This window comes from Rana temporaria, chromosome 5 (assembly GCF_905171775.1).
Source record: "Rana temporaria chromosome 5, aRanTem1.1, whole genome shotgun sequence".
Lineage (NCBI taxonomy): Eukaryota > Metazoa > Chordata > Amphibia > Anura > Ranidae > Rana > Rana temporaria.
The window spans coordinates 390,734,622-390,759,010 of NC_053493.1; the positions used below are offsets into that span (position 1 = coordinate 390,734,622).

General features: G+C 46.4%; 1 protein-coding gene across 2 annotated transcripts in view; it reads right to left on the reverse strand.

Annotated features, from left to right (window-relative positions):
- The window catches only part of DEPTOR (DEP domain containing MTOR interacting protein), a 173,754-nt gene that overhangs the window by 27,648 nt on the left and 121,717 nt on the right, over window positions 1-24,389 (reverse strand). For both annotated transcript variants that reach the window (XM_040354915.1, XM_040354916.1), the window contains exons 6-7: window positions 21,695-21,874; window positions 10,420-10,557 (exon numbers count right to left, since the gene is read on the reverse strand). In XM_040354915.1, coding sequence (XP_040210849.1) covers window positions 10,420-10,557; window positions 21,695-21,874 — 318 coding nt within the window. The remainder of the gene's footprint in view (window positions 1-10,419; window positions 10,558-21,694; window positions 21,875-24,389) is intronic.

The following is a 24,389-nucleotide window of genomic DNA, read 5'->3' on the forward strand; positions in this document are numbered from 1 at the left end:
TTGACATCTGCATACCTAGACAGCTCCTGCATGCCGACACTGACATCAGACATAAGGGAGACACTGGAAGAGCCAATCACCCTGTCAGAAATTCAAGCGGCGCTAAAATCATCAAAACCAGGCAAGGCCCCAGGCCCGGATGGCCTCACCACGGCTTATTACAAAGCCCTACTCCCGACCCTAGGTAACCGGATGGTAAACCTGTTTAACACGGTGGGATCAGAGGGCACATTTCATATAGACACCCTGCAGGCACAGATAGCAGTAATTCATAAGGAGGGTAAGGACCCCAGTCAGTGTGGCAGCTACCGCCCCATATCTTTACTAAACACCGACATAAAAATATTCACGAAAATGATTGCCACCAGATTCCAACAATATCTCCCTGACCTTATACATCTGGATCAAGTGGGCTTTGTCCCAACCAGAGAGGCCAGGGATAATACGACTAAGGTACTGAACTTGTTACATGTAGCAAACAAGACAAAGGTCCCATGCGTTTTTGTAGGTACGGATGCCGAAAAGGCATTCGACCGAGTGAATTGGCAATTCATGTTTTCCACCTTAAAACATGTGGGGGTGGGGCGGAGGATGCTACACTGGATAACGGCGGCATATACGAATCCCACGGCCAGGGTGAGGGCGAACAGCACACTGTCGGACCCATTCCCGATCACTAACGGGACTAGGCAGGGATGCCCATTGTCACCCCTCCTGTTCGCTCTGACCCTAGAGCCCTTTCTGCAACACGTCAGGCGGAACCCAAATATCTCCGGGATTACGGCGGGGGAAGGTCACTATAAAATTTCAGCCTACGCTGATGACATGCTGTTCTCCCTGACCAATCCAGCGGTGTCCCTTCCAAATTTGATGCGGGAATTCGAAGAATATGGCCGGTTGGCCAACTTAAAAATTAACTTTACAAAATCTGAGGCGATGGGAGTGGGGATTCCACAACAGCAACTAAGACGACTTAAACAGGACTTTAAACTGAAATGGACGGACGTAGCATTGACATATCTGGGTACGCGCATCCCGCCGAAACTTTCTGACATTTACAAACTTAATTTCCCCCCCCTACTTAAGACAGTCCAGCGGCTACTGAATGAGTGGACCACGGGGCTACACTCGTGGTTCGGGAGGAACAGCATCCTAAAGATGACCATACTGCCGAAATTTATATATTTATTACAGGCTCTCCCCATTCACATCCCGACGACATACTTTAAGCAAACGCAGACCGCATTCGGGGAGTTTTTGTGGGCAGGGAGACGACCCCGGGTACAGAGAGCAGTACTCTACCTACCCAAACTAAACGGGGGACTGGCTATGCCAAACATAAAAACGTACTACCAGGCGGCGCAGCTAAATCGGCTTATAGACTGGTGCCGTCACAGTTCACTCAAACTTTGGCCCCAACTGGAACAGGAGCAGAGCGAGGTCCTACTGAGACGCGCCCCGTGGTGCCAAACCCTACAACGAATAGACGTACACCATCACCCGATAATAGGAAACACCATAAAAATCTGCTCCAGGATGCTGAGACAGGGCCGTCTTGCGTCGGAAATTTCACCCCTGCGCCCTATTCTGGGCAACCCAGACTTTACGCCCGGACTTAATGATGCCAGGTTTACCACATTGAGCGAGTCGGGTTATTTCCAGGCCTCACACTTCAGCGAGTCGGGCAGATGGAAGACGTTAGCGCAGTTGATGGACAGCTCGGGCAGTTTTCGGCTGGACTTCTTGAGGGCCGGCCAGCTGAGCCACTTCCTTAGGACCATGACACCCCCCCCCGCAGGCCATACCCTTACGTCACTGGAGGAGATGTGCGAAGAGACGGGAGCGCTACCTCATGCAGATCACAGAATTATTACACTACAAGGCAAAGGCAGCGATGCAGGTGTGCAGGAGGAAAATTTATGAGTCGGGTAACAAATGTGGGAGGATGCTAGCACAGGCGATCCGCAAGCAAAACATGGCGTCATATATCCCACATATAGTGGCAAGGGATGGGAAAAAGCTATCAGTACCACACCAAATCTCACAAGAATTTAAGACCTTCTACTCCCATCTCTACAACCTCCCCTCCCCGCAAGCGGACCCAGACCGAGACTTGACATCTGCATACCTAGACAGCTCCTGCATGCCGACACTGACATCAGACATAAGGGAGACACTGGAAGAGCCAATCACCCTGTCAGAAATTCAAGCGGCGCTAAAATCATCAAAACCAGGCAAGGCCCCAGGCCCGGATGGCCTCACCACGGCTTATTACAAAGCCCTACTCCCGACCCTAGGTAACCGGATGGTAAACCTGTTTAACACGGTGGGATCAGAGGGCACATTTCATATAGACACCCTGCAGGCACAGATAGCAGTAATTCATAAGGAGGGTAAGGACCCCAGTCAGTGTGGCAGCTACCGCCCCATATCTTTACTAAACACCGACATAAAAATATTCACGAAAATGATTGCCACCAGATTCCAACAATATCTCCCTGACCTTATACATCTGGATCAAGTGGGCTTTGTCCCAACCAGAGAGGCCAGGGATAATACGACTAAGGTACTGAACTTGTTACATGTAGCAAACAAGACAAAGGTCCCATGCGTTTTTGTAGGTACGGATGCCGAAAAGGCATTCGACCGAGTGAATTGGCAATTCATGTTTTCCACCTTAAAACATGTGGGGGTGGGGCGGAGGATGCTACACTGGATAACGGCGGCATATACGAATCCCACGGCCAGGGTGAGGGCGAACAGCACACTGTCGGACCCATTCCCGATCACTAACGGGACTAGGCAGGGATGCCCATTGTCACCCCTCCTGTTCGCTCTGACCCTAGAGCCCTTTCTGCAACACGTCAGGCGGAACCCAAATATCTCCGGGATTACGGCGGGGGAAGGTCACTATAAAATTTCAGCCTACGCTGATGACATGCTGTTCTCCCTGACCAATCCAGCGGTGTCCCTTCCAAATTTGATGCGGGAATTCGAAGAATATGGCCGGTTGGCCAACTTAAAAATTAACTTTACAAAATCTGAGGCGATGGGAGTGGGGATTCCACAACAGCAACTAAGACGACTTAAACAGGACTTTAAACTGAAATGGACGGACGTAGCATTGACATATCTGGGTACGCGCATCCCGCCGAAACTTTCTGACATTTACAAACTTAATTTCCCCCCCCTACTTAAGACAGTCCAGCGGCTACTGAATGAGTGGACCACGGGGCTACACTCGTGGTTCGGGAGGAACAGCATCCTAAAGATGACCATACTGCCGAAATTTATATATTTATTACAGGCTCTCCCCATTCACATCCCGACGACATACTTTAAGCAAACGCAGACCGCATTCGGGGAGTTTTTGTGGGCAGGGAGACGACCCCGGGTACAGAGAGCAGTACTCTACCTACCCAAACTAAACGGGGGACTGGCTATGCCAAACATAAAAACGTACTACCAGGCGGCGCAGCTAAATCGGCTTATAGACTGGTGCCGTCACAGTTCACTCAAACTTTGGCCCCAACTGGAACAGGAGCAGAGCGAGGTCCTACTGAGACGCGCCCCGTGGTGCCAAACCCTACAACGAATAGACGTACACCATCACCCGATAATAGGAAACACCATAAAAATCTGCTCCAGGATGCTGAGACAGGGCCGTCTTGCGTCGGAAATTTCACCCCTGCGCCCTATTCTGGGCAACCCAGACTTTACGCCCGGACTTAATGATGCCAGGTTTACCACATTGAGCGAGTCGGGTTATTTCCAGGCCTCACACTTCAGCGAGTCGGGCAGATGGAAGACGTTAGCGCAGTTGATGGACAGCTCGGGCAGTTTTCGGCTGGACTTCTTGAGGGCCGGCCAGCTGAGCCACTTCCTTAGGACCATGACACCCCCCCCGCAGGCCATACCCTTACGTCACTGGAGGAGATGTGCGAAGAGACGGGAGCGCTACCTCATGCGCTCTCGTTGCTTCACGCACTACTGGTGGAGCCCCCAGAAAGCTACCAACTCCCGAGCCTTGGGAAGTGGGAACAAGACCTGGGATCCCAATTCACAACTAATAAGAGACAACATATTTTAACATTCACGCACAAATCATCGATCTGTGCTAGGGTCCAGGAGACTAATTACAAGCTGCTGACAAGGTGGTATAGAACACCAGTCGTGCTGAATAAACTGTTTCCAAACGTATCGGACCTTTGCTGGAGATGCCAGCTAGAGAAGGGGACTCTGATGCATATTTTTTGGTCGTGCCCACGTATTAGGCCATACTGGGAAGAAATCAGGCGAATCACTCAAAAATTCACGGATCGCAGGGTGCCGGATGACCCGGCATACTTTCTGCTCCACGCGACAGACACCCCGGCGCGGATCTATAAAAAATCCATTGTAAGACACTTGCTGGACGCTGCTAAAGCCTGCGTTCCATTGTGCTGGAAGTCCCCGCACCCACCGACTGTAACCATGTGGCTGAAGAAGGTGGACGAGATTAGCTGGCTAGAAGATCTGGTCCTTTCAAAACAAGATAGAAACGAACAATACTCCCAGACGTGGCAGCTTTGGACAATGTTCAAATACTCAGAGGAGGGCCAGGCCCTCAGAGGTGAACATCAAACCCCGCAGTTAGTCTGACTCTCCTGTACCTGCCCCGAAGCCCTCATGGGTGCGGGGCCGGGGCAACCACCGGAAACAGAAAACCAGATGAAGATGGATGTCCATGATCGCGAGCCCCCCCCCCCCCCTTCTTCTTTTTCCCTACCCCCCCCCCCACCCCCGCTCCTCCAACTACCCCTATATTTTCACCTTGCTGGTCTGCTTACTTGAGCAGTTCCGGCAATCTTCCTTCTTTTTTCTTAACTCATTTCGCTCTTAGAAAACGGAAAAGAAATGGGAGGCTGTGCCACGGTTGCATACTGTTATGTTTAGGCGATACCACTTAAATTTATATGCATGTACGCTGACTACAGCTGTTGTATCGTTGTTGATGTGGTTCATGTGGACCAGCCTTGTATGATGTGTAAATAAAAAAAAAAAAAAAAAAAAAAAAACAGCAGCTACAGTGTTAGTAGCTGCTGACTTTCAATTTTTTTTACCGGACCTCCACTTTAATAGAACAAGCTGATTGGCTACCATGCACAGCTACAATAGATTTTGCACTCTCCACTTTTAGTAAATCAACCCCACTGTGTTGTCAGCCCAAACAGGAAGCTAGAAGCACATTGGATTTCTAGATCATCAACCGGTACAGTACTTCTCTTATTTACAATTTTTTTTTAAACATGCTTAACCACTCAAGGACCCCTTCATGCCGACATACGTCGGCAGAATGGCACGGCTGGGCACATCTACGTACCTGTACGTGGCCCTTTAAGCCCAGCCGTGGGGTCGCGCACCCCGCCGGCGCGTGCACGCGACCCGGTCCAAAGCTCCGCGACCCGATCGCCGCCGGTGTCCCACGATCGGTCCTCCGGAGCTGAAGAACGGGGAGAGGTGTGTGTAAACACACCTTCCCCGTTATTCATTGTGGCGCTGTCATTGAACGTCTGTTCCCTGTTATAGGGAAACACGATCAATGACGTCACACGTTCAGCCCCGCCCCCTTACAGTTAGAAACACATAGGAGGTCACACTTAACCCCTTCAGCGCCCCCTAGTGGTTTATTCCCAAACTGCAATTGTCATTTTCACAGTAAACAATGCATTTTTATAGCATTTTTTGCTGTGAAAATGACAATGGTCCCAAAAATGTGTCAAAATTTCCGATGTGCCCGCCATATTGTCGCGGTCACGAAAAAAAATCGCTGATCGCCGCCATTAGTAGTAAAAAAATATTTTTTTATAAAAATGCAATAAAACTATCTCCTAGTTTGTAAACGCTATAAATTTTGCGCAAACCAATCGATAAACGCTTATTGCGATTTTTTTTGTACCAAAAATAGGTAGAAGAATACGTATCGGCCTAAACTGAGAAAAAATAATTTTTTTTATATCTTTTTGGGGGATATTTATTATAGCAAAAAGTAAAAAATGTTGATTTTTTTTCAAAATTGACGCTCTATTTTTGTTTATAGCGCAAAAAATAAAAACCGCAGAGGTGATCAAATACCACCAAAAGAAAGCTCTATTTGTGGGGAAAAAAAAGGACGCGCAATTGTCAGTTAAAGCGACGCAGTGCCTAATCTTTATTTTGCCCAAACACTTTACGTGCAATAAAATGCAATGCACAAGTATGAATGGGACTGTATACAGTGAATGTTTTGTTCCTTGTGTCATTTTTAGCCGTGTTTTATAAAGCGCCCTTTCCACATAGCTCATTCTGTGGCCTGTGTGTGTTTGTGGTTTTTTATCTTTGACAGCAGATTGTAAAAAAAGACACAGGATAAAAATGCAGAGGGCTTGCCCAATGATTGTGTTCGCCCAGCACATCCACCAGTGACAGATGATTGACAAACACTTAGCAGAGGAATGTTGTGAAGGTTGGCAGTTTTCCTCTATACATTGCAGGCTCAGGGAGTGTGAAAGTCTTTATACTGGTTTAACCAGATGTAAGCTATCAGCTAACCACAGTGACATTTCAAAGGGACGATAAATCTTAAACAGGAACTGTAATCTCTAAAGGGAATGTATAGGTTCTTTTATATATTCTCGTTATTAGGCTAAGGAACTAAAAGTAACATTTAAAAAACAACAAGTAATTAAATATGGTTATTATTTGTTTTATTTATTATATTTGCTGTTTACACCAATCCAGCTCTGGCATTTTTCAAAAGCAAAATCTTCCGTTTTAGAAATTCTGTTAACAGCACCCAATAGCTTAAAGTGATTGTAAAGGTTACATTTTTTTTTTAAACAACAAACATGTCATACTTACCTCTACTGTGCAACTTATTTTGAACAGAGTGGCCCCGAATACTGTCTTCTGGGGATCCCCGGCGGCTCCTCCCCACATCAGATAACCCCCCTAGGAGAAGCGTTCTCCCGGGGGGTTACCTGGCGGGAGTGCTCCAGAGTCCATCATTCGGCGTCCATAGCCACAGACAGCAGGACTCGGCTCCCGCATTAAATTTGATTGACAGCACTGGGAGCCAATGGCTGCGCTGCTATCAATCTATCCAATCAAGAGCCGAGAACCCCGGGCAGAGAGACAGCACGTCCTCGCCGTGGGACATTCCAGGGCTCAGGTGAGTAAAAACAGGGGGGCCTGTGACTGCCAGAAAAAACAAGGAGGGTTTACAACCCCTTTAATGTTAAAAGGATATGTAAAGGTTTGTTTTAAAAAGACAAAAACAAAAAACAAACATGTCATACTTACCTCCTCTGTGCAGTTGGTTTTGCACAGAATGGTCCCGATCCTCCTCTTCTGGGGTCCCTCGGTGGTGCTCCTGGCTCCTCCTCTTCTAGAGTGGAGAGCACTCAGGGCACTCGTGCAGGCGCGCTCCCGTGTCCTGCTGCTGCGTCCATTGACACAGACAGCAGGGCTCGGCCCCGCCCCCCTGCTCCTGTGTCATTGGATTTGATTGACAGCAGCGGGAGCCAATGGCTGCGCTGCTATCAATCTATCCAATCAGGACCCGAGGCAGCGTCTGGAGCGGGTGTGCTTGTCCCTGTGGCTGGACCGGTTCAGGTAAGTAAAGTGGAGGCTATGGGGGGTGCTGCATCACAGGAGGTTTTTGACCTCAACCACTTAAGACCCGGACCAAAATGCAGCTAAAGGACCTTGCCCCTTTTTGCAATTCGGCACTGCGTCGCTTTAACTGACAATTGCGCGGTTGTGCGACGTGGCTCCCAAACAAAATTGGCGTCCTTTTTTTCCCACAAATAGAGCTTTCTTTTGGTGGTATTTGATCACCTCTGCGGTTTTTATTTTTTGCGCTATAAACAAAAATAGAGCGACAATTTTGAAAAAAATGCAATATTTTTTACTTTTTGCTATAATAAATATCCCCCAAAAATATATATATATATAAAAAAAAATGTCCTCAGTTTAGGCCGATACGTAATCGTCTACTTATTTTTGGTAAAAAAAAAAATCGCAATAAGCATTTATCGGTTGGTTTGTGCAAAATTGATAACGTTTACAAAATAGGGGATAGTTTTATTGCATTTTTATTATTTTTCTTTTTTTTTTACTACTAATGGCAGCGATCAGCAATTTTTTCCGTGACTGCGACATTATGGCGGACACTTCGGACAAGTTTGACACATTTTTGGGACCATTTTCATTTTCACAGCAAAAAATGCATTTAAATTGCATTGTTTATTGTGGAAATGACAGTTGCAGTTTGGGAGTTAACCACAGGGGGCGCTGAAGGGGTTATGTGTGACCTGGAGTGTGTTTACAACTGTAGGGGGGTGTGGCTGTAGGTGTGACATCATCGATTGTGTCCCCCTATAAAAGGGATGACACGATCGATGCAGCCGCCACAGTCAAGAACGGGGAAGCCGTGTTTACACACGGCTCTCCCCGTTCTTCAGCTCCGGGGAGCGATCGCGGGACTCCAGCGGCGATCGCGGGACTCCAGCGGCGATCGGGTCCGCGAGTCCCGCGGTCACGGAGCTTCGGACCGGGTCGCGGGCGTGCTGGGCTTAAAGATCAACGTACCTATACGTTTATGTGCCCAGTCGTGCCATTCTGCCGACGTATATCGGCGTGAAGGGGTCCTTAAGTGGTTAATGTATAGAATTTATTAAGGTGAAAAACCTTGAGTGTTAACAACCCCTTCAATGTACACACACAAGTGAACAGTCAGTGTAGTAGCTCCTCCCAAGAACTCTGTTAGGAGTTTTAATAAAAGACAACTGAAATGACATAGAATTGTGGACACCTGACCATCACGAGGTAAATTATTTTTGTTCACCATCATTTCTGTATGTGGGAAGTAGTAAAGAGACAGCAGTGTGTTCCATTACCCCAGGCAGGTGTGTTCCAGGATGACCAGATTGTCAAAGAAAAGAGGCACGGTGGAAAGGCGCATTGTAGCAATGCTTGTATAAAGAACTGGACGAGTAGGCTGTCCTTCCTGATGTATCTTAGGCTATCAGTTTCAGTTCTGACTGATACAGTGCCTTGAAAAAGTATTCATACCCCTTGAAATGTTCAAAATTTTGTCATGTTACAACCAAAAAATTAAATGTATTTTATTGGGATTTTATGTGATTGGCCAACACAAAGTGGCACATAATTGTGAAGTGGAAGGAAAATGATAAATGGTTTATAAAAATTGTAACAAATAAATATGCGAAAAATTAGGCTGTGCATTTGTATTCAGCCCCCTTTACTCTGATACACCTACCTAAAATCTAGTGGAACCAATTGCCTTCAGAAGTCACCTAATTAGTAAATAGAGTCCACGGGCCGGATTCAGATACAATGCAGTATCTGCCGGTGTAACGTATGTTAGATACGGTACGTCGCCGTAACTTAGGGCGCAAGTTCCGTATGCAGAAAGGACTTACGGCGGCGCAACGTATGTTGTGCGGCGTAAGCCCGCCTAATTCAAATGGGGATGATGTGTGGGGGGTGTTTTATTTAAATCTATGGTGACCCCGCGTATTTGACGTATTTTACGAACGATGCATGCGCCGTTCGTGAAAAAATCCCAGTGCGCATGCTCGAAATTACGCCGCAAGTCGTCATTGCTTTAGACGTGAGCGTAACTTACGTACAGCCCTATTCGCGAACGACTTACGCAAACGACGTAAAATTTTCAAAACTCGACGCGGGAACGACGTCCATACTTAACATTAGCTACGCCTCATATAGCAGGGGTAACTTTACGCCGAAAAAAGCCGAACGTAAACGACGTAAAAAAATGCGCCAGCCGGACGTACGTTTCTGAATCGGCGTAAATACCTAATTAGCATATTAATTGCCTAACTATACGGAAGCGCCACCTAGCGGCCAGAGTAAATATGCAGCCTAAGATACGACGGTGTAAGACACTTACGCCGGTCGGATCTTAGGGAAATCTATGCGTAACCTGATTCTCTGAATCAGGCGCATAGATACGACGGCCCGCACTCAGAGATACGACGGCGTATCAGGAGATACGCCGTCGTATCTCGTTACTGAATCCGGGCCCACATGTGTGTAATTTAATCTCAGTATAAATACAACCGTTCTGTGAAGCCCTCAGAGGTTTGTTAGAGAACCTTAGTGAACAAACAGCATCATGAAGGCCAAGGAACACACCAGATAGGTCAGAGATAAAGTAATGCTGGACCAGAAAACTGTTGCGCCAAGGTTGGAAGTGCACAAGTTATCTAAAATGTCTGTATGCTGCAGCAAGCCTGTAAGTAAAGAAATCAGAATGGTCAAAAAATGTAAAATCAAAACAATAAAATGGACCCAAAATCTTTGTACATTGTTAACTAGGAGTGCAAACCTGTGGAGAAGAAGTGATGCACTTACCAGACCTCGGATTGCAGAGTACTACAGGTGGGCTGTTGCCGAGGGCGGGGCTGTTGCTGAAGTATCCGCTACTGCTGCTGCTGGTCATACTGCTCCGCCGGACCGCCGAAGCAACTTTCACCTCGCTGTTGGGGCTCACTGCATAACAGAAGACATCACAAGTCAGTTCCATCCTCTGTTCTAGCTGTTCAGTTAAAGAAAACTGTAGTCATAAAAAAACATGCATTGCATGAATGTATGTCATTGTTGCCAGCTGCCGCTGGTCTATTCAGATGGCCGGAACTTGAGCGCCGGCCACCTGAATAACGGCAGCTGGTTGGCTGTGCGGAAGTGCCTATCAGAGCCAACGGCTGCGTTTGATGGCATGGCACAGTGGTGCCAATTGATGGCACAGTGGCTGTGTTTGATGGCATGGCACAGTGATTGCGTTTGATGGCATGGCACAGTGGCTGCGTTTGATGGCATGGCACAGTGACTGCGCTTGATGCCATGGCGCAGTGACTGCGCTTGATGCCATGGCACAGTGGCTGCGCTTGATGCCATGGCACAGTGGCTGCGCTTGATGCCATGGCACAGTGGCTGCGCTTGATGCCATGGCACAGTGGCTGCGCTTGATGCCATGGCACAGTGGCTGCGTTTAATGCCATGGCACAGTGGCTGCGTTTAATGCCATGGCACAGTGGCTGCGTTTAATGCCATGGCACAGTGGTGACAATTGATGCCACAGTGGCTGCGTTTGATGGCATAGCACAGTGACTGCATTTGATGGCATTGCAAAGTGGTGACAATTGATGGCACAGTGGCTGCACAGTGGCTGCGTTTGATGGCATGGCACAGTGGCTGCATTTGATGGGCACAGTGAGGCTGCAATTTTTTTTTTTTGCGCCCCCCAAAAAAATTTGAGCGCCAGCCGCCACTGATAGGAAGAGACATGAAATCAGGGCTAGACTTTGGCATTCCTGCTAACCAGTCTCTGAAATCAACTTTTTTTAATTTTTCACCACTTCTCCATAAAACTTTCCTTTGGTTGTAAGATGATTGTGCATTTCCATGAACTGTCCAATGGAAATCCCCCTACAACATTTCAATGGGATTTAAATCAAGGCTTTGTCTAGGCCAGCAGACAACCTTCCATTTCTTATTTTTGAGCCAGTCCTTGGTGGATTTGCTAGTGGGCTTTGGACCAGTGTCATAATAATAGATCCATTTCAGGTTCAATGACATGAACTACATATTTTTTTTGTTCTAGATTAAGTGCTGTGAATTATACCAAGTGCTTTTTCAGCTAAGCACACCCTCCTGTCTGCATGCCTGAGCTAAGGGCAGTTGGATTGCAGGAAGTAAATACTACATGAAACATCTGCCCTCACTCAAGAGCTAAAGAAGAGAGGGGGGCCCCGGAGCTGACTAATAAATTACTTTAAAAACCCTGTGTAGTGTATTATTTTTACATTTTTTTTCCGCCAGGTGAATGGGTAGGGGTACGATGTACCCCATATTCATTCACCTAGGGTGGGGGGCCGGTATCTGGGGGCCCCCTTATTAAAGGGGGCTCCCAGATTCCGATAAGCCCCCCGCCCACAGACCCCGACAACCAACGGCCAGGGTTGTCGGGAAGAGGCCCTGTGCTTATCAACATGGGGACAGGGTGCTTTGGGGTGGGGGGGCCGCAGGGCGCCCCCCTGCCCCAGAGCACCCAACCCCCCATGTTGAGGGCATGCGGCCTGGTACGGCTCAGGAGGGGGGGGGCGCTCACTCGTCCCCACTCCTTTCCTGACCGGCCGGGCGGTGTGCTTTGTATACGGGTCTGGTATGAATTGTAGGGGGACCCACATGCCGTTTTTTCGGCGTAGGGGGGTTCTCCTTACAACCCATACCAGACCTAAGGGCCTGGTATGCCCCTGGGGGGGGGGGGGGGACCCATGCCGTTTTTTTATTTAAAATTTAGCGTGGACTTCCCCCTCATGGTTCATACCAAATGCCGGCTAGAATTGGCGGGAATCCAAGTCGGATCCCCGTCGCTTCTATGACGCGCTCACTGGAATGTGCTTTTTCTATTCCAGCGAGTGTGAGATGTCGGCACCCTGTCGCCGAGAATCAGCGCGATGCTGTCGTGCTGGAAATACATTCTCGGCAACAGGTACAGTAGCCATGGCTAGAAATGCCAAGGAGGGTTTTTCAAAGCGATTTCTCAATACAAATAAAGCATGGAGACATGGATGGATGGGTGAGTTTGCATTGAATATTAAAAATTAATTAATTAAATATTGTTTTCAGTTTGTCAATCTCAGATACAGCTTAGTTCTGCTTTAGGCCCCTTTCACACGGTCGGACTGTTCAGTTCTCTCTGTCAGTTTTGTCGGCGGTCCTGAACGGCCGCTCCATGCAATCCTATGGAGCGTCGGATGTCAACGGAGACATGTCCGCTGACATCCGACCCCGATCTGATCTGCGATGCTGTCCGTTTTCATCAGATCTCTCCATAGGAGACAGTGGCGCTGCACAAGCCCCTCCCCGCTCAGTGAGCGGAGAGGGACTTGTCATCCGCCAGTTCAGCGGAGAGATCTCCTGCCGAGCTGGCGGACTCCGTAGCGACGTAGTCCGCCTTGTGTGAATGAGGGCTTAAAGGTGTACCGGTGTGAGATGTCCTCTGTAGTTGCTTGGTCAGTAGCATTCAAGATTAACCCCTTCACCCAAACATAAAGCATATATGCAGCCTCGCGGAAGTAGTCTTTTTTTCCGTGGGGCCGCATATATGTGCATCTCCACATGGCACACTTCCGGCACAGAGACTTTCACCGAGACCCCCAGGCCCTGAACTAACGCTCGAGACCCAGATCTCCAGATTCTGGGTCACCTGATCGCCGTGGTAGCTTTGGATTGGGTACCGCAGTGATCAGTCACTGAAAAGCCAGTCCCTGTGTTTTTCTTTCTGGAAATGGAGAGGAAAGATACAAAGCCCGCCCGACACGTAGCCCGCTGTAAGTTTGTGCGGGCGTAGCGTATGTTATTTACGCTACGCCGCCGCAACTTAGACGGGCAAGTGCAGTATTCACAAAGCACTTGCTCCGTAAGTTGCGGCGGTGTAGCGTAAATCAGCCGGCGTAAGCGCACCGAATTCAAATTTGCAAGAGGTGGGCGTGTTTTATGTAAATAAAACATGACCCCACGTAAATGACGTCTCTAACAAATGGCGCATGCGCCGTTCGTGAAAGAATCCCAGTGCGCATGCTCGAAATTCCGCCGCAAATCGTCAATGCTTTAGACGTGAACGTAATTTACGCAAAGCCCTATTCGTGAACGACTTACGCAAACCACGCAAAATTCGACGCTGGCCCGACGTCCATACTTAACATTGGTTGCTCCTCATATAGCAGGAGCAACGTTTCGCCGGAAAAAGCCTTACGCAAACAACGTAAAAAATTCCGCCGGGCGCACGTACGTTTCTGAATCGGCGTATCCAGCGCATTTGCATATTCTACGCTGAAAGCGACGGAAGCGCCACCTAGCGGCCAGCGTAAATATGCAACTAAGATACGATGGCGTAAGAGACTTACGCCAGTCGGATCTTAGGCAAATTTCGCCGGCGCAGATTTGAATTTACGCGCCGTATCAATAGATACGCCGGCGTAAATTCTCTCTGAATCAAGCCCAATGTATCTTTCTCTTTCCTTGCAGAAAGTAAAAAACAGTTTGTAAAAAAACAAACAAATAAAAAAACAAATAAATAAATAAAAAAATGAGGAAAAAATACCTAGATCAAGGTTTGATCTAGGTCAGTGCCAGGGTTAGTGTTTGGGTCAAGTAAGGGTCAAAAGGTCAAGGTCATTATTGTTTGGGCAGGATATTTTTTTTTTTAATTAGTGTCAGTAATGCCGCATACAGATATCGGATTTTCCGTTGGAAAAACCTTGGATGGTTTTTCCGACGGAATTCCGCTCAAGCTTGGCTTGCATACACACGGTCACACAAAAGTCCTCTGAACATTCGACCGTCAAGAACGCAGTGATGTACAACACTACGACGAGCCCAGAAAATGAAGTTCAATGCTTCCGAGCATGTGTCGAATTGTTTCCGAGCATGCGTCGGAATTTTGAGCATCAGAATTGCTACAGACGATCGGCATTTCCGATCGGAATTTTTTCCGTCTGAAAATTTGAGAACCAGCTCTCAAATTTTTGTTGGCGGAAATTCCGAAAGGAAAAGTCCGAAAGAGCCTACACACGGTCGGAATTTCCGACCAAAAGCTCACATCGGACTTGATCGGACAGATCCACGGTAATGTCAGGTGAGGAGACTGATGTGTGTTCCCAGTACAGAGGAACACACATCGGTCTCCTCCCCTTGTGAGTCCCCTCCCCCCTACAGTTAGAATCACTCTCTAGGAAACATATTTAAGCCCTTCAGCACCCCCTAGAGTTAACCCCTTCCCTGCCAGTCACATTTACACAGTAATCAGTGCAGTTTTATAGCACTAATCGCTGTATAAATGTGAAGGGTCCCAAAAATGTGTCAAAAGTGTCCGAAATGTCCGCTGCAATGTCACAATAAAAATCGCAGATCACCACCATTACTAGTAAAAAAATTTAATAAAAATAAAATAAACCTATCCCCTATTTTTTTTACCAAAAATATGTAGAAGAATACGTATCGGCCTAAACTGTGGAAATTTTTTTTTTATATCGATTTTTTGGAGATATTTATTATAGCAAAAAGTAAAAAATATTGCATTTTATTCAAAATTGTCGCTCTATTTTTGTTTATAGTGCAAAAAATAAAAACCGCAGAGGTGATCAAATACCACCAAAGGAAAGCACTATTTGTGGGGAAAAAAAGGGACACGGTAAGAATCACTCCCTAGGACACACTTAACCCCTTCCCTGCCCCCTAGTGGTTAACCCATTCACTGCCAGTGTCATTTACACAGTTATCAGTGCATTTTTATAGCACTGATCGCTGTATAAATGACAATGGTCCCAAAATAACATCAAAAGTCTCCTATGTGTCCGCCATATTGTCGCAGTCACAATAAAAATCGCTGATCGCTCACCCACCAGATGTCATGGCCCTGGGCATCGCGAAATTTGTTTCACTTTGGTCACCTAGTAGACCCCAGATCCCGCACCCTCCACTCCTTCACTGAGCTCCAAGCCAAACACGACATTCCACGACAAGCCTTTTTCAGCTACCTACAGATCCGCCACTACGCCCACACGATGGCCCCCCGACTCCTTTTCTCAAAACCGACCCCATTTGACCGCATCATACTCGAGGGCACAGCCCGCAGGGGCCTCATATCAGATATCTATCAAATTCTAAATGAATACCCCTTACAAACTAAAGGCAAACACACCTACATGCTCCGTTGGGAGAAGGAGCTGGGAGGGGAGCTCGAAGAGGATGAGTGGAGGGCGGTCTGGAGGCAGGCGGCCAAGAGCTCAATCTGCACCCTCTATAAGGAAAACACGTATAAAGTGCTGTTCTTTTGGTACCTGACCCCAGACGTCCTCCACAGGATTTATCCTTCCACCTCTGACCGATGTTGGCGGTGCAACCAGGCCAGGGGCACATTGTTCCACATTTACTGGACCTGTCCCTTGATAGTCCAGTTTTGGACTCGGGTGCAAGAGCTCCTGACCCGCCTCGTGGAGGCACCCATACCCCTCTCCCCGAAGCTGTTCCTACTGGGCCTATCCCAACCCCGCATAGCTAAAACCTATAAGAAACTCCTGAGACACATAACCACAGCTGCGAGGTGCCTGATAGCACTTTATTGGAAGAAACCAACGCCCCCACCCCAGGAAGCCCTTTATGCTAGGGTCAAGGATGTAGAGCTTATGGAAAAAATGACAGCTAGGATTCGGGATAGGCTGGAGGACCATGACCTGGTCTGGGAGAGGTGGCATTCGGTGGAGGACCCGCCGTGAGCTGACAACAGACCACCAAGGTACACTACCTCACCCGACACTCCTGCCTGCTCCCCCCCCCTCCCCTTCCCCCAGTCTCCCCCCTTCTCTTTCCTTTTTCTCTCTTTCCTCCCCCCTTTTTTTTCTTTTCTCTTCTTTCCCCATCTTCTTCTTCTACTCTACCCTCTCACTTCTCCTCCTCTCCTCTTTGTTACCTAGTTGTTTTATACGTTACTGAATGTATAACCAAGAATGTGGCCGCTGTGTAAGCACATTCAGCTGGAATTTTTGTATTACCTCTTTTATCTTACACTTGAAATGCTGCTACATTTTGTATTGACCTTTTTTCGAAAATAAAAAAATTGTTATTTGAAAAAAAAAAAAAAAAAACGCTGATCGCCGCCATTACTAATAAAAAAAAAACATTAATAAAAATGCCATAAAACTATCCCCCATTTTGGAACTTTATAACTTTTGCGCAAACCAATCAATATACGCTTATTGCGATTTTTTCCCCCAAAAATATATAGAAGAATAAGTATCGGCTTAAACCGAGGAAAAAAATGTATTTTTATATCTTTTTGAGGGATATTATAGCAAAAAGTCATTTTTTGTTTATAGCGCAAAAAATAAAAACCGCAGAGGTGATCAAATGTCAAAAGAAAGCTCTATTTGTGGGGAAAAAAAGGACGTCAATTTTGTTTGGGAGCCACGTTGCACGACCGCGCAATCGTCAGTTAAAGCGACGCAGTGCCGAATCACAAAAAGTGCTCTGGTAAGGAGGGGGGTAAATTCTTCCGGGGCTGAAATAGTTTAACATCTGCTTGTATTCCTGATTTTAACCTTGCTTAGAACATGGTTATACCATATATGAGAAAACCATTTCTACGTATGTTGAAGAAATTCATATAGGGAAAAGTCGCTTCTCAACCTCAGCCACCTGTAGGCATATATATATATATAGGCCAGGGTTTGACAAATTTGCTTGGAATCTAGGAGCCAGCTAAAAAAGTTAGGAGCCAGAAAACGCGCCCCGTCCCGACGAGCTCGCGCGCAGAATCGAACACATACGTGAGTAGCGCCGGCATATGTAAACGGTATTCAAACCACACATGTGAGGTATCCCCGCAATCGTTAGAGCGAGAGCAATAATTCTAGCTCTAGACCTCCTCTGTAACTCAAAACATGCAACCTGTAGAATTTTTTAAACGTCGCCTATGGAGATTTTAAAGGGTAAAAGTTTGTCGGCATTCCACTAGCGGACGCAATTTTGAAGCGTGACATGTTGGGTAACAATTTACTCGGCGTAACATTATCTTTCACAATTTAAAAATAAAATTGGGATAACTTTACTGTGTGTATTTTTTCCCAATAAAAGTGCGACAGAAAGTATTGCAACGATCGCCATTTTATTCTCTAGGGTGTTAGAATAAAAAATATATATAATGTTTAGGGGTTCTAATTAGAGGGAAGGAGATGGCAGTGAAAATAGTGAAAAATTACATTAGAATTGCTGTTTAAATTGTAATGCCACTGGTCACCACCAGATGGCGCCAGCTCACAGAAGGAAGCGATTGGGACAGCTTGGGACTTCACAAGGCCGCAAAGGCCTGAACTACGGGCCGCCGCGCGGCGGGGAAGGTGGGGGCGCACGGAGACACAGGATCCTGTGCCTCCGTGCGCCCCCACCTCCCCCGCCGCTCAATCGCAGCGGGCACGCGGCGGCCGGTAATTAAGGCCGCGGCCTTGTAGGCCGCAAAGCCGTGGCCTCAATTACCGACGGGAGCGGGCGCCAGGTCACAATTTCTTGTCGCAATTGCGACCTGGCGCCCGGTCATTGTCGACCCCTGATATAGGCTTTGTTTTCATTTGGACTACATAACTAACAAAAAGTTGGTTTTCCATTATTGACTACTTAGCAGTGGCTAGAAAAGTTCAAAATCGAATTTTCTGCAGTGACTCAGTCTGCCCTATAGAACACGATCTTGTCTCACATATGTCAAATTTGCTTTAATTGTCTTACTTAACATGAGCTTTGCTAGCTTAAAAGGCTTTAAGAAACAAAAGCGCCATTAAGTCCCACGCCATACAGCAAGACGCATCCCAATATCCTTGGTTTTTTTTTAATTGTATCGCTCCCCGTCATCATGTGCAGAGGGCAGAACCTGCTGCACCATTTATTCCATTATTACCTTCCTTTCTATGAAGACCCAGTCATTTCAGGAAGACCAATTACGTAGGTTGAGTTGGTTCTTGACCAATATTATTCTTTGCTTTGTGCATTAGAGGGTGACAGCCAATAGGAAAGGTTACTGTAAGTTAAATATACAGTGAGACTCCAGCAATTCCTCTGAGAGTTCTCTACAGAATTCGCTAAGCCCCCATTCACACTGAAACCGACTTTGAAATCGTGCGACTTCTTGCACAGATGTCTATGCAGGTCGCACCTGTAAACGCAAAAAAGGGTGCAGGAACCTTTCTTCAAATAAAAGTTGCTCCGATTTGAACAGTTCCATTGCCGGCAATAGGGCGTGACTCGTCATGGGATTTGGACCTGTAAAATCGCGTGACAAGACGCACCGGTGTGAGTGGGGGCCAAGTTTAACCCATACGCCATTTTATTCTCGATGGCCTCTGCTAAAAAAAAATATATATTATATTATATATATATATATATATATATATATATATATATATATATATATATATATATATATATATATATATTATATATATATACATACACACACACAAACACACATATATATATATATATATATATATATATATATATACATACACACACACACACATACAGTATATACTCGAGTATTATACTCGAGTCACCTTTTTGCACCTGATCTCCCGGATTTTGGGGACCCGGTACCGGCCGGCCGTAGGTCCCCTGGACCCCAACCTTGGCACACATGTAGCCCCACTCTTCCTCTACAAGTGTGCAAAGTTTGCTGTCTGGGGGACCTACGGCTGGGGAGCACAGATTTTTCAAAACCGGGCACCCCTTCCATAGACTCCCATGTTAAACGTCAGTCTAGGCATGGGCATGGGCACAGTGAGACATGCAGATGGACACCCTAGGCTTATACTCGAGTCAATACGTTTTCAGTTGTTTGTGGTAAAATTAGGTGCCTCGGCTTACATTCGGGTCGGCTTATACTTAAGTATATACGGTATATATATATTTTTTATATATCTTTTTTTTTTTAGCAGAGGCCCTAGAGCAGGGGGTCTCCAAACTGCAGCCCGAGGGCCAGATGTGGCCCTTTGCTAGCCTTTATACAGCCCTTGGGGTACTATTCCTCCCACTGACACCAACAAGGGGGCACTATTTTTTCTACTGATAACAATGATGGGATACTATTCCTCCTACTGATAGGGGCACTACTCCTCCTCCTACTGACCCCCCAACCCTGAGGCCATATTTATCCTCAATGATGCTGGGCCCGGGACATTTTCTGCTCCCCACTGTCCACCATCCGGTCCTTCTAAAGTCTGAAGGACAATAAACTGGCCCTTTAGTTGAGAAGTTTGGAGACCCCTGCCCTAGAGAATAAAATGGCGATCGCTGCAATTGCTATATTTTTAATCATACAGTGTTTGCGCAGCATTTTTTTTAACCGCACTTGAGTGAATTTTAAATCAAAAAACACAATACCTAGTTTTTGGGTAATATATAAAAGATGATTTTACGCTGAGTAAATAGATCCCGAACATGTCACGCTTTAAAATAGTGCACGCTCGTGAAATTCATAGGCAACACTTTAAAAATGTTTACAGGTTACCAGTCTAGAAATGCAGAAGAGGTCTAGCACAAAAATGATTGCATCTCGCTAGGACGTCTGCGGCAAAACCTCACATGTGGTGCGAACCCTGTTTACATATGCGTGCGCGACCCACGTATGCGTTTGCTTCTGTGCATGAGCATATTTTTAACACTCACTTTTATTTACCGTATTTATCGGCGTATACCGTGCACTTTTTTGCCCTGAAAATCAGGGCAAAATCGCGGGTGCGCGATATACGCCGTAACCCGCTTCCCGCGCGGAGTTTGAATCACTGCGCCGGCATATACCGAGCGCAGTACACTCGGGTATAGTCGGGCAGGCTCGGCTCCTCTTGCGGTCACGTCCTGTGCGTCCTGTACATCCTTTACGCCAGAGGAGCCGAGCCGGCCCGACTATACCCGAGTGTACTGCGCTCGGTATATGCCTGCGCAGTGGTTCAAACTCAACGCGGGAAGCGGGGATCGAGTGGGGAGGACACCACGATGGCCGCAGAAGGACGCCGGACCGGACGAGGCCGCCGATGGACGACAGGCAGGAAGCGATGGACGACGGGCAAGACACCGACGAGGGGCATCCAAACTGAGTATTTTTTTTTCCAGGAATTTTTCTTCAAGTTTGGGGGTGCGCGCTATACGCTGGGGCGCGCAATAGGCCGATAAATACAGTATATTACAAGAACTGTAAGCATCCCTTGTTATAGAAAGAAGGGGTGACAGTTCCTCTGTATGGAGGCATCTGGGGGTCTATAAAACCCCAAATCTCTCCTTTACCCTGGAAAGTAGGAGATAAAAAAAAAAAAGTGAAGTAATGACGTCATAACTGGCCCTGTATTTAAGAAGTTTGGAGACCCCTGTCCTAGACCATAGAGACGACCTTCCTGTCCCCGACCAGCTCTATGATTCCTTTAATAAATCTTTATTGAATCAAGGTACAACAATTATCCCCAAACATATAAGCAGTATTGGCATACACATAGCACAAAATGTAATATCCATAAACATCTCAACTAATTTTCTAAAATATTCATAGGATAACAAAACAAAAAGAATAAAAAAAAAAAAAGGAGGAAGGGCCCCATTCTTAAAGGGGTTGCAAGGGTAGATGTTTTTTCACCCTAATGCATTAAGGTGAACAAACATTCGAGCATTAGCGCCCCCCGAGCCCCCCTTTACCTGACCCCTCGAAAGTCCCGCACCGTGAACACGCAGGCTTCTGGGCCAGCTTCTCTGCTCATTCATTGGTTGATTGAAAGCAGCGCAGCCATTGGCTAGCGCGGCTGTCAATCATATCCAATGACACGGCGCGCCGGGGCCAAGTGATACAGTGAGCGGCTTTGGCCGTCGGCTGTGTCACAGGAGTGCGCCCGCAAGAACTCCTCACCATGCAAGCTCGCATGAAGGTGGAGGGGAGCCGAGACAGCCGCCGAGGGACCCCAGAAGACCAGGTTCGGGGGCCACTCTGTGCAAAACTAGCTGCACAGTGGAGGAAAGTATAACATGTTTGTTATTTACATACCCTTTAACTCTCATGAAACCCAAACATAACCAATAGGAATTATAAATCTACCAGAGTTGAAGCTGGCTGACTTGTCATGGCTCTGCTTCCGGACGCAGAACGGACTGTCCTGACTCTCCACAACGGTCTGCGGCCTCTTGATGAGAAGTTCCATAATCTTTCGCCTGCGCCTGAAGTTCAGCCGGAACTGGTACAGAAGAGGACCGTCCACAAAGTGGTGCTTGCTTGAAACTGCAGAAAAAGCAACACAAGAATAATAAAATAAATAATACATTTTTATTTTTTTATTTACAGTACCCTTCCCCAGATCTGTGCCTCAATACAATCCTGACTCGGAGGTCTACAAACAAATCCTTGGACTCAGAGCCTCAAACAGTGCTGCCCATCATTGTCACCTACCAGTGCCCATCAGTGTCCCCTACCAGTGCCACCTATCAGTGCCACTTATCAGTGTCCACCAGTGCCATCTATCGGTGCCCATCAGTAACATCCATCAGTGCAACCCATCAGTGCTGCCTTATCTGTCCCCCATCAGTGTCGCCTTATCTGTGCCTATCAGTGTCGCCTTATCTTTGCCTATCAGTGCTGCCTTATCTGTGTCCACCAGTGCAGCCTATCAGTGGCGCCTCATCAGCGCATATCAATGAGGGAGAAAAATGACCTGTTTGCAAAAAAAATTAACAAAATATAAAAACATGATTTATTTTTTTCAAAATTTTCTATTTTTTTCGTTTGTTTCACAAAAAATAAAAACCGCAGGTGTGATCAAATACCACCAAAAGAAATCTCTATTAGTGGGAAAATTAAATTAAATTTGGGTACAGCTTTGTATGACCGCGCGATTGTCATTCAAAGTGCATCAGCGCTAAAAGCTGAAAATTGGTCTGGGCAGGAGGGGGGTTGAAAGCGGTTGTATACCCGCAATAATTATTATTATTTTTTTTTTACACCAGCAAGGCAAAAAGGAATATTGAGCTAGTATGCGGTGCATACTAGCTCATTGTGAAATACTTCCCTTGGAACGAGGTGTAGAGAACTTACCTGATCCACGCCGAGCCAGATGTCATCTTGCCTTGGCGTGTCTTCCTGGTATCGCCGCTCCAGCGCTGTGATTGGCTGGAGCAGCGATGTTGTCACTCCCGCGCATGCATGCGGGAGACTTCATTCCGGCAAGGTCCGGCGGCTGCCGGCCCTTTAGCCGAGGACCCCAGATGCGCATGCGCCGCACAGGTTTAGGAGATATTCTTTATACCTACAGGTAAGCCTTATTATAAGCTTACCTGTAGCTAAAAGTGGTAGTAAAGAGTTTACTACCACTTAAGTGCCCAGTAAGCAAGTGGTTAATAAATGTTTGCTTTTGGGTTCAATACTGCTTTAACCACTTGCGGACCAGCCGCCGTCATAATACGGCAGCAGATCAGCATGATCCAGCGAACCGTCGTAGCTGTACGTCGGCCCTTTAAATGCCTATAGCAGGCACCCACTGCACGGTGGGGGAACCGATGCACGTGGCTGGCGGATGTGATCATGGGCACGAGAGCCAGAACAGGAACATGTGTGTGTGTGTGTAAACAGACAAATCCCTGTTCTGTGAGAAGAGGAGAGACAGATTGTCTGTTCCTACAAGCTAGGAACAACGATATGTCTCCTCCTCTAGTCAATCCCATTCCCCCCAGTTAGAAACAAACAAGGGAACACAGTTAACCCCTTTGATCGCCCCCTAGTGTTAACCCTTCCCTGCCAGTGACATTTACACAGTAATCGGTGCATTTTAATAGCTCTGATCGCTGTATAAATGTCAGTGGTCCCAAAAATTTATCAAAAGTGTCCAATCTGTTCGCCGCAATGTTGCAGTACTGCAAAAAAACGCTGATCACCGCCATTACTAGTAAAAAAAAAAAATTATATATATATATATATATATATATATATATATATATATATATATATATATATATATATATATATATATATATATATATATATATATATATATATATATATAAAAAATATGTCATAAATCTATCCCATAGTTTGTAGACACTATAACTTTTGCGCAAACCAATCTATAAAACGCTTGTTGCGATTTTTTTTTTTTTAACCAAAAATACGTAGAAGAATATATATTGGCCAAAACTGATGAAGAAATTTGATTTTTAAAAACATTTTTGGGGAAAAGTTTTTTTTTTCCAAAATTGACGCTCTTTTATTTGTTTATAGCGCCAAAAAAATAAAACTGCAGAGGTGCTTAAATACCACCAAAAGAAAGCTCTATTTGTGGGAAGGAAAAAGAACGTTAATTTTGTTTGAGTGCAACGTCGCACGACCGCGCAATTGTCAGTTAAAGCGACGCAGTGCCGAATCGCAAAAAATGGCCTGGTCATTAAGCAGGCAAATCTACCAGTCTGTAAGTGGTGAATAAAATCCTGTTTTCTACATACACACCTTCCATGGAATTTATTACACAGTTTTTACTAATACAAATATTCCCAAAACATTTTGGCTTGTGAGCCAGAGGGCCCGACGTCCTCTAGTGTGCTCACTGCCGGACACTGTGGAGCTCAATTGGCATTTTTCCATTGAACACCAAAATAGTAGTAGACGTCCCATCTCTGCTCACCTGCTATACAATACACATTATCATAAGTGTAAACACAGGACATCTTCACACAATAGCAGGGTCAATTAGCATCTAACAGTATGTGTCCCAAAATGATGAATGAGTCACTCTTACAATTAACCCATT